Genomic DNA, 11647 nt, shown 5'->3' with positions numbered 1-11647 from the left:
TGTTTTAGTAAGTTTTGGTAATTTGCGGAAATGGTAACTGTCCTGTTTTTCAGGCAAAGGAATACTTACTTAAAGTGCCCATCTCAGATTTTTTTTCAGGCCCTAAGAATAAACATTTTGGTTCTATAATAAAGTCGGACAGCTTCCTAACTTAACAGTTTTTCTTCAAATGCTCTGCAGGATGCAGGATTCCAACTCATAGTGTTAACAGACATATGATTGGACATCAGCAAGTTAGTATAACCACCAACCTTCTGTTAGCCAGCTGGATGGCTTAAATACAAATTTTTGTAAATACGTGTGCCAAGGTGACCATAATTGCAGTATAAAATGTACATATAAACAGCAATAACTTACTTTTGTTTATAGAATAAAGCATAAAAATAGTCCCCAGTCTGATAAACATCATCTGTAATGATAAAAAATAGGAAATATAAATAGTACATGTAATATAGTAAGTAACATCTTATAGTGCTTATTGTGTCACAAATAGCTAGCCTATAACAACAGCATATAGAAAAGCCATCAGTGAAAAGTTTATGTATTTTCTTTATCTTAACACATACACCGAGTTCACATCCAACATTTAAAAAACTTGAAACTACCATAGTGGAATGTGTGTTTCGTTCTGAAAACCACCATGAGGCAATGTGTGTTTTCTTTCTGGGGACCACCATGGTTGAATGTTTGTTTCATTATGGAAATCACTGAGTTGGAATGTGTTTCTTTCTCTGATAACTTCCATATTAGAATGCATGATTCCTTCTGGAAACTTCATGGTAAAATGTGTTTCTTTCTGGATACTACCATGGTGAAATGTTTGATTCCTTTAAATTCCTTTATGGAAACTACCATGGTGAAATGTTTGTTTTATAATAGGAACTACGATGGTGAAATCTTTGTTTTATAATAGAAACTACCATGGTGAAATGTTTGTTTTATAATAGAAACTACCATGATGAAATGTTTGTTTTATAATAGAAACAACCATGGTGAAATGTTTGTTTTATAATAGAAACTACCATGGTGAAATGTTTGTTTTATAATAGAAACTACCATGGTGAAATGTTTCATTTATGATAGAAACTACCATGGTGAAATGTTTGTTTTATAAAAGAAACTACGATGGTGAAATGTTTGATTTATAATAGAAACTACCATGGTGAAATGTTTGTTTTATAATAGAAACTACCATGATGAAATGTTTGTTTTATAATAGAAACAACCATGGTGAAATGTTTGTTTTATAATAGAAACAACCATGGTGAAATGTTTGATTTATAATAGAAACTACCATGGTGAAATGTTTGATTTATAATAGAAACTACCATGGTGAAATGTTTGTTTTATAATAGAAACTACCATGGTGAAAAGTTTGTTTTATAATAGAAACTACCATGGTTAAATGTTTGTTTTATAATAGAAACTGCCATGGTGAAATGCTTGATATTTATAATAGAAACTACAATGCTGAAATGTATGTTTTTATAATAGAAACAACCATGGTGAAAAGTTTGTTTTATAATAGAAACAACCATGGTGAAATGTTTGATTTATAATAGAAACTACCATGGTGAAATGCTGATTTATAATAGAAACTACCAAGGTGAAATGTTTGTTTTATAATAGAAACTACCATGGTGAAATGTTTGTTTTATAATAGAAACTACCATGGTGGATTAGTGAAATGTGTGTTTCTTTCTGAAAACTGACAAGGAGGGATGTGTATTTCTTTCTGGAACCCAATGGTGTGGAATATGACCTGGAGTGCCCCTTTGTACATTGTTTTACACATTATAAGTCTGAAGTTAGTAAAGATTATTGGCAATGACATGTTAATCCTAAATATTTCCAAAAAAGCAAACAACAATTCACAGAAACAGGATGTTCAGACTTACATATATCATCAAAATAATGTGGAGAGGTTCCTGGTAGGGAACAAATCAGCCTGGCTTTCTGGAAGGATAACCACTTTGTCTTTGTTGCCATTTCATTAAACCCTCCACCAAGGTCTTGCTGTAAATAATATAATGAGTTGCTCTAAAACAGGTTAAAATGATTGCATAATAAGAAAATTGCCCCTAAATTCTTCAAAACTATCATATAACCAGATAATTGACCATGAAACACATAAACATTATTACACGAGATAACTTCCTTTTAAAATGTGATCACACAGAGATGGTAAGAATTTGACAATAGTAGGTGGGAGTTAACAAATTACTTGTGAAGTAGTGCATTAACAACAAGCAATTATCATAGTATTGCAAGCAATCCATAAGTCCCCTACCGGTAAGAGCCCAAGCAACATTCTGAAGGGCCATTCACTTATGTTCCTATTTTAAGTTAATTTGTTGAAAAAGTTCTTTAAAAGTGATCACAGGAAACAGTTTTTATGTACAGACAGACGGACTGAAGGACACTCTAAAGTTATTTTTTAAACATCCCTGTTATCAAAATATATCATTTTTAAAATCCTATCATGATTGAAGAAGTTGGAGTAAAAATTACCAATTTTCTCAAAAAAAAGTCTAAGTTCAAAAAGGGGCATAATTCTGGAAATAGTCTTGCTAGAGTATTGAACACTCACAAATGTTGAGTGGCAATAAGAAACATTTATATGAAGTTTGAAGTAGATACATTTAGAAAAAGAAGTTATTAAAAAAAAACAATGTTTTTTTTCATGAAAATTTTAAGTTCAAGGGAGGTAATTCTGATAAATTTTGTACTAGAGTTGTAAACCTTGCCACATATGATATGGTTGATGACAAGCAACTTATATTTAAAGTTTGAAGAAAATACCTTAAGAAATAAAGAACTTATAGTGAAAAAACTTAAAAACTAGAATAAGAAATCTTGAAATTCAGTCTATTTGTTGCCATAGCAACCAGAATTTTCAACATAGGAAGATAAGAAAAGGATGTGCATAATTTCCATACTGCCATCTACCCATATGTCAAGTTTCATAAACATATTTTCAGTACTTTTTGTGTCATCACTGGATCCAGGTTATGTGTAAAATTTGCCATATTTTCAGTCTATTTGTTGCCATAGCAACCAGAATTTTCAACATAGGAAGAAAAGAAAAAGACGTGCATAATCTCCATACTGCCATCTATCCATATATCAAGTTTCATAAAAATATTTTCAGTACTTTTTGCGTTATCGCGGGATCCAGTTTATGTGTAAAATTTGTCATATTTTCAGTCTATTTGTTGCCATAGCAACCAGAATTTTCAACATAGGAAGAAAAGAAAAAGACGTGCATAACCTCCATACTGCCATCTATCCATATATCAAGTTTCATTAAAATATTTTCAGTACTTTTTGCGTTATCGCGGGATCCAGTTTTGTGGACGGACGGACTGACTGACGGACAGACGGACGGACTGACGGACGGACGGACAGACGGACGGAGGGTAAACCTAAAGTCCCCTCCGGTAAACCGGTAGGGGACTAATTACAGGAAGAATACCCTTCTCCTGTACTAGCTTAAAGCTGCATGCCTACAGCTACAGATAAGCCAAAATATTTCAAGAAAATAAAACAAGAGAAAAAAATACTAACATTTTAGAAAGAGTAAAAAGATTTAAGATAAATAAATGATTTCAATGCTATGTGCCATTGTTGCCCGATTTTCACACTATTTTTCACCATATTTCTACTGCTATACTAAAGCAATAAGGGCCATTTCTGCAAGTTTTACCTCTTTTTGGTAATTTACATTGGTTGTAACTTAAGTGCTATTTGGAATGTAAAAATCATTTTCTTTGTTCACTTCACAATATTTTTACTTTTTTAATATATTTTCAAAACTTTCATAAATTTTCATGAATTTGAGGTGTGCTGCTTTAATGGCAAATACATACCTTGCAAACTTTTCCCACTCTAGAGTAGATTTTATTTCTGTTTATCTTGTTCTCTACTGAAGTCTCTCGGAAGAAAAATATTACTTTCTCCTCGTCATCAAACGATCCAACAAATTGTGGTGCTGAAATTAAACATTATTCAAACTGTGGTGCTGAAATTAAACATTATTCAAATTGTGGTGCTGAAATTAAACATTATACAAACTGTGGTGCTGAAATTAAACATTATACAATTAGAGCTCAATAAAGATAATATTCTACCAGGTAAATTACATACCATTCAAAAAGTTTAACGGAACTAAAAAAACTAAATTCATTCATGATATATTTGTGAAAGCCAGACCTAAGTTGCCTTTTCTAAATCTTACATGCAAATATGAAACTAAAAATTGAATACATAATATATATTTACTAAAACTACACAAGGCAAATTACAGAAATTTATTTTTTTATATGTTGTTGAATTAGTGAAAAGCCAAAATATGCAAAATTATTATATAACAAGATTGCATTTGAGAAAAATGCTATGCCACCGCATTAATCCTTGTACCTTTAGACAATAAGATTTTTTGATTTTTTTACTATATGTTTATATTGAAAATCAATGACCCCCTGGGCAAAGGCAATTTTGACCCCATTGTTATAATTTAAACAATCTTGCTAGAAGTTCATTTCATAATGTTTCATGCAAAATATCTAACCTCTAGCATTTGTCAATTACTAGAAGAAATTTTTTTAAAGTTTTTACTACAAGTCATGTTTAAGTTTTTTTTCCTATATACATATAAGGAAAACCAATGACCCCCGGGGCGGGGCCGATTCTGATCCCAGGGCTATAATTTGAATAATCTTGGTAGAGGTCTACCAGACAATGCCTTATGCAAAATATCTAAGCTCTAGGCCTTTTGGGTCTTTACAAGAAGGTATTTTAAGTTTTTTACTATATGTACATATAGTGAAAATCAATGACCCCCCGGGCGGGGCCGATTTTGACCCCAGGGCTATAATTTGAACAATCATGGTAATGGTCTACCAGACAATGCCTTATGCAAAATATCTAAGCTCTAGGCCTTTTGGGTCTTTACAAGAAGGTATTTTAAGGTTTTGCTATATGTACATATAGTGAAAATCAATGACTCCCGGGGCGGGGCCGATTTTGACCCCAGGGCTATAATTTGAACAATCTTGGTAGAGGTCTACCAGACAATGCCTTATGCAAAATATCTAAGCTCTAGGCCTTTTGGTTCTTTACAAGAAGATTTTTTAAATTTATTCTTATAATTCCTTTTGGTTGCCATGGCAACCAGATTTCTGCATGGAATGAAATTCTTTCAACAACTTTTGAAGCCCTTCACCCAAGGATCAATCCTGCCAAGTTTGGTTGAAATTGGACTAGTGGTTTTTCACAAGAAGATTTTTTAAGTTCACTATATAATCTATATAACACACACACACACAAACAAACACACACACAGGTGAATCGCTATATGCCACCGCATCGCAGATGCTGCGGTGGCATAAAAATAAAATGCATACCATTCTAATTTAGCGAATTTAAAATTTTTGCTTCAACATACCCTAGCATGAAAAAACAAAAATTTTTGAAATTTGAAAGATTTAAGTCAGAGTAATGTAAATGAATAGACCAAAAATTGGGTTAAATGTCACCTTCGCATCAGTGAAAAAATTATCTTTTTTGTTAAAGACATAAAAATCTAAATCTGCCTCCAATATAAGTCACAAAAACCCAAGTTCCTAAACCATATCAGTGAAAAAAATTGATTGTGTTTTTTCATTGCAAAGGTAAATCCTTTAAAATAATTGTCTTCAACATCAAAGCTACATAACTGTAATCAAACAAGACTTATCTGAACCAAAATTTCATGAAATGAGATATTTTCCAAATTTTCTTTTTACCAGTTAATTCATATCCTACTTTAACTTGCTTTATTGCTCAAACGTTTCACTTATATTGTCCAAATGTGCAAATGTGAAGATTTCTTTGGCTAAAATCCTGGTTTGAAGCAATGTTAAAAAGCATGATTGAAACATCTTTAATTCCAATATCACAAAACAAGTGTCTGCTGAATGTCTATCTGATATATAAAAGTTGTTTGGTGCATGCAAGTAGTATCTTCTTTACATAAAGTTATCAAATTATTACATAAAATGGATTGTTTAGTTTTGCAGCACACAAACACAATTTTGGTCATAATGGCAACAAACAGGAAAGATGATATTGGCTAACCGCGGTTGTTACAAACTTAAAGCAACACCACGGGTCAAAAACACCTTCCTGCTGGAGTTTAGAGATTCATAAACTCCAGTAATTAGACCCCATTTAGATGACTCTTACGATCAAAGGGGATTAAACGTGGCTGCAATTCTGATGCCTTAACCCGTAGGGGCAACCCCTCAGCCACAAGGGAGGAAATTATTAAATGAAATCAGCTGCTGTATATTGATTGAAAATGGCTTTCACGCACTAAACCAATCCATAATGGGAAAAGGTAGATGTTGTTTCACTGATATCATCCAACTTATCAGTCAAATCTACAACCCTTAACGATAGCTTAAAGGACACTCAATGCTCCAGAAATGTCAGTAATATGTTTGAAGTATGTTTGAAAAACTTGCACAATAAATAAACATTCTACAAATACATGCTTTTTATGCTAAATAAATGTTATTAGGAAATTAAAAGGTTATATTATTGCAAAATATAGAGGGAAAATATACCATACCACCCTAAACTTTGTATATTAATAGACAGACATCCCAAGTGGAATTTGGAATTGCCTTTCTAATTCAAGGTATTGAAATATCAAAATGCTAAACTTAATAGGCAGCCTGAACAACTAAAGAGTCTGGTCACACAGTGTGAACAGGCTTGCCATCTGTATAGGCATGGGCATTATGGCAAGGGCTATATTATTGACACTATTAGTGCAGAAATGTGTAATTCTTATTTCTTTTATTGGTTTTAAATTGTACCAACAATTATCATGGATATAGTGACTTTCAAGTTGACATGGATGAAGTACATCATTTCAGGATCAAGCCAGTACCCGAGTGACAGAGTAGAATTACACTAACCTATCTGGCATGAGGGAACATTACAGCTTTCTAAATGTTAAGAAGAATCCGTCAGGTCCCTGGCAGAGTTCAAACAATGAGGAACACAGTTGGCAACTTTAACCACTATGCTATCTCAAATGGCTGTTGTATTATCATTATCACAACACTGATGTTATTAAACCCTTACCACACAAGTATTAATATCCTAAATGTGATGGATGGACCTATCAATCTTTTAGTATGAACTAAATCATTATTAATCACTCATACTGTTGTTGGAAACAGACAAATGCCCCCCAAAAATACACTTCATTGTGTATCTGTGGTCTATCTTTTGGTTGAAATGTTAGATTCATACAAAATTTAATACAGCTTTATATGTGCATCTTATTTTATAAATAAACATACTGCTTGTGCATGATATGCAAAAAAGTATTATTTTAAGATGATTGTGTTTTGTTTTTTTTGTGTTACCATACCAACCAAAAGAGTCACTTACAGTTATGGTAATTTGCTAGAAAACAAAAAAACAAGAGGGTCATAGTGGCCTGCATCGCTCACCTGAGATACATTTCTGGAAAATGTCACAATTCTTCGGTGAAAAAGTAAGTATTTACATATTAGGTTGTCACTTTTAACCCAAGCTACATAAAACACTTGTAGATGTCCACTAGGAGTCTACATGTCAAATATCAAAGCTCTGGGCACAGTTGTTTTCAGGGTCCGCCTGGGCTCCTTGCCACTGGTTCTTGTTGCTGGGTCATATGGGGGTTGCGTTCATTGAACGCCGCCTTTCCTTGTTGATCTTGTTTATCATATTTTACATAACAAGACTGTAAATACATAGAGTTTTATTATGTACTTCTATTTAAACTAAGTGGTCCCAATATTGGACTTTTTGAACCCAGGGCCATGATTTGTGTCACTTTTGTAAACGGCCACTTGGCCACTGTTAGAGCTCTGGCATTAAAGACTCAAACAAGGAGAGTTAAATATGTTTTCCTATAATAAAGTGTATATAACCTAACTAACCCATGTGGCCAATTTAATACGACTTACATAACTCTAGAGAGAACAGATGATGCTTAACATCCCAAATTTTTATGCTCTTTGCTGAACAGTTTTGTAGGAATCTTTTTTAGACATGTTAACTTTCAAAGTTTATGTAACTTAGGGTTCCAATTTAGTACAGGGCTATTTATGACCCTAGGGGAATAATATAGATAACTTTAGCTAAGGTTGTCAAACCAACGCTATATGCAAAATATCTAAGCTCTGGGCTTTGAATTTTTAACAAGAAGATTTAAATGACTGTGTTTTCCCATATATCTTATTTTATATAGTACAATCATGTAATATATATTTTAACTGACCCCAGTGGAATTCTTTATAATAGGTCGACCCAAGATGATGCAACATACAATAAAATGAAAGACTAATATTCAAACATTTGTTGCTGGCACAAATGTTTTCCTTCATAAGTTTATATAAACTAAATGACCAAAGGGGCAGGGCCAATATTCAGCCAAGATGCATGATTTATATAACTTTTGTAGAGGACCATAGGTTATACTACATGCAAAATATCTTAAGCTCTGGGCAATAATTTGTGAAGTGCCATATATTAGGATCATTTCCCCAATTTCCCTCCAAGTGGTTTAGTAAAGAAATTGTGATAACGAGGGCCGATAAACAAAGAACAACAGACACACTGCCATCACAAAAGCCTATCTGTGAGCACAAAGTGCTCAAGTTAACTGAAAATAAAAGATAATTATACTTTACTCACTACTTCAAAAATGTTTTATACAACTTAAAAAAAACTTTTTATACAGTGTTTTTTTATGCTTTTAATCTAATTATAACAAAATCGGCTATTCTTCGCTCTTTTGCCCATGTTATAATGGGACCAAAACCATGTGTTAACATGGTCACGCACTCTTGCTATAGCCCTACCGGGCTCGGGCCCCAACTGTTCCTCGGGACTCTGCAGACGTTATAACACGGAAAAACGTGCGTTAACCCTATATTCATATACTCTACAAAACCCCTAAAATAAATAAGTTATTTATAGAGCACAAGTGATACAACGAGATATCATCAATTATATCTGATTATTAATTTTATTTATTCAATTTTGTAACAATCAAAATTTACGTTAACTAAAGTATAACATTAAACCAACTAGTTTATCACTTTAATATTGCTGCTAAATTACTGTCATTAACTTGTACTGTTTGTCTATGATAATATGAGAGAAACATTTCCTTTCATGTATACACACATGGTTATCCAGGTCATAATTCTTACAACAAACTTATAAGAATTCAATTTTGCAAAAAAATGCAGAATGGAATGTTGCATATTAACTGGAAATGAAATTGATAACAATCTTACCAATTGCCTTATGCGGGCAGTTCATATTTTTCCTATATTTATGCATGTCACTCTCTCAAAATATCCTAATTGAGCTGTACTGATTCAAAATTACAACTGTTGATTTTAGCGTAAAAGATTTCAAGTATGAAAATGAGCAGCAAATGACTGTGCAAACAGGGGTTCTAATCAACGTGTGCAAGAATATTGTTTTAGTGACAAAGCCAAGTCATCTATATATTACTAGCTGCTTACAAGTTTATGATATGTTTCAGAAAATCATGACACGATGAGAGAAGAAAATGATTAATGAAGATCCACTGAGGTTCAAAATCCGACAATAAACATAAAATTTGAAATTCTTACATGGATCAACTGTGACACTTAGAACAAAAATCATATGCAAAAGACAAATAGAGAAATATCTTTAGGATTAAATTGAAAATTAATAGTTTGTGCGTTTCTAGCCCTCACATTTGAATTTTAACACTTTTCAATTTTTGGTTGTTGCACAGTTAAAATAATTATTCTGGATAAAAATGGAGAGTAATTAAATGATTAAAAATTTTGGACTTGAGTTATTCATCCTGACCTACATCGAAGTGTACAAAAATCTCCAATCCCATCATGTGGACCTCAGTGGAGTCATATAATGAATATAACTAAATCAATGGAAAATTCTGTGATTGCCTTTAGAAAAGCCGGGATCTGGCATCTATTTTATATATACACGTATATATATACATGTATATAGAAATCCCGGGAATCGACCACCTGCCATGGATATCATCAATAAATTATGGATTAGTTCCAAGTCCTACATTTTGTTACAGAAGTAAGAGTTTTTAAGGAAATTAAATAGCTGATAATATAGTTTGGTTAAATAAGAACAGTTTATATTAAAGTACGAGGGGCATATTTTTTAATTAGTGGCAACAGCAGCGCATTTTTATAAATGATTAGTAAAGTCCTTCAAAATATCCACTATGGACCTCTACACACTTTTTCAACCTCAGAATCCATTCTGAGAAAGCAATTTTTAACTGTTCTTTGGGTATACTTTTTATACACTGGTACGGAGCACTTCCAACGGCACTACAGATTTTGAACTGGCAACCGTGAAAGCAAGATTTGATGAATGGATTTAACCAAGTCACAAGGAGAGAGGTCAGCACATAATCGGAATTTAGAAAAACCTCAATTCTTTGCTCCCTTAGATAAGCTTGAACCAAGGCACAGGTGCATTATCATGGAGTAAAATGTTGGGTTCTTTGTACTGTGGTGATTAACTACAGCAGTGAGAACATGGTAAAATGTTCAAATGACACTACCCCTCTCAGGCACAGTGACACTGGCCACTATTCCATCACTGTCAAAAAATAGAGCATACATAACTCTTAACATTCCTGGTACATCAAGCAACAACTGTGCCATGTCTGTTTTAACCTACCCACATTTTTTTTTACTGAGTTTGTTGTCTGGCTAAAAGAAACAACAATAAAGCAATGTTCATGCCCCTGTGACATTTTCTCTCAGGCGTCTTTTATCTCCTCCACGGTACATCTTGCATCTTCATCAACTATGGCTTTGACAGTGCTGATGTCTTTTTCAGAGGTAGCGGAAATCTTTATTTCTGACACACAATTACCCAATAACCCACAAATTTTGCAATAAGCTCATTGCTCCTCTGCAACCCAGCCATATTCAGTATGTAAAACCACATGTATTTAAATGACCTGCCAACATTTTATTGCACGTGCAAATCATGCGAAAATACACTGTTGGTAATCTTTCCAAAATTATATTATACATGTACTTTCACTTGCAAATCATAGTTAAATTAAGTTGTTGCCACTAATTAAAATATGCTGCTTGTACACATAAACCCATTTCATTTGAGTTTTTCCATTATAAAATCATTGAAACCACTACTCCAACTAGAAAATTTTATCCATGTACTAGCAAAGAATGATTAAAACACTAGATCTGTAATCACACAAACTTACAATCATCCCCAGACTCGGACTTAATTGCTAAAAAAAAGCGACACTAAAATTGAAAGGGTATCAAGTTATATCAATGAAAGTAGTTTTATGAAATTTATAAGTGGTTCCTTAACTGTATAATTGAAACTTGAAAGATTTTAAAAATAGAATGCCTTGGTTATTTCACATGCATGAACATTGTGAGTAAACTGAATAAAATGTTCCAGAACAAAAAATATTATATATGTATTTTAAATATGGTTTAGCATGCCTCATTCTTTCTTAAGAATACAATACATGTATTTCGGAAGTATTATTTCCAAAAATTTTAACAATAAA

At 32.8% G+C, this 11647-nt stretch overlaps 1 protein-coding gene across 6 annotated transcripts in view; it reads right to left on the bottom strand.

Moving 5' to 3' along the window:
• Positions 1-285: 285 nt before the first annotated feature.
• LOC132749337 (semaphorin-2A-like) overlaps positions 286-11647 on the bottom strand; it is a 62491-nt gene continuing 51129 nt past the window's right edge. For all 6 annotated transcript variants that reach the window (XM_060739069.1, XM_060739072.1, XM_060739074.1 and 3 more), the window contains 3 exons: positions 3870-3991; positions 1899-2016; positions 286-409 (listed from right to left, as the gene is read on the bottom strand). In XM_060739069.1, coding sequence (XP_060595052.1) covers positions 354-409; positions 1899-2016; positions 3870-3991 — 296 coding nt within the window. In that variant the 3' untranslated portion in view covers positions 286-353. The remainder of the gene's footprint in view (positions 410-1898; positions 2017-3869; positions 3992-11647) is intronic.

Source organism: Ruditapes philippinarum, unplaced genomic scaffold (assembly GCF_026571515.1).
Source record: "Ruditapes philippinarum isolate M1 unplaced genomic scaffold, ASM2657151v2 ctg113_1_1_1_1, whole genome shotgun sequence".
NCBI lineage: Eukaryota > Metazoa > Mollusca > Bivalvia > Venerida > Veneridae > Ruditapes > Ruditapes philippinarum.
The sequence above is the reverse complement of the archived record's forward strand: the minus strand, read 5'-3'. Positions and strand labels throughout refer to the sequence as shown.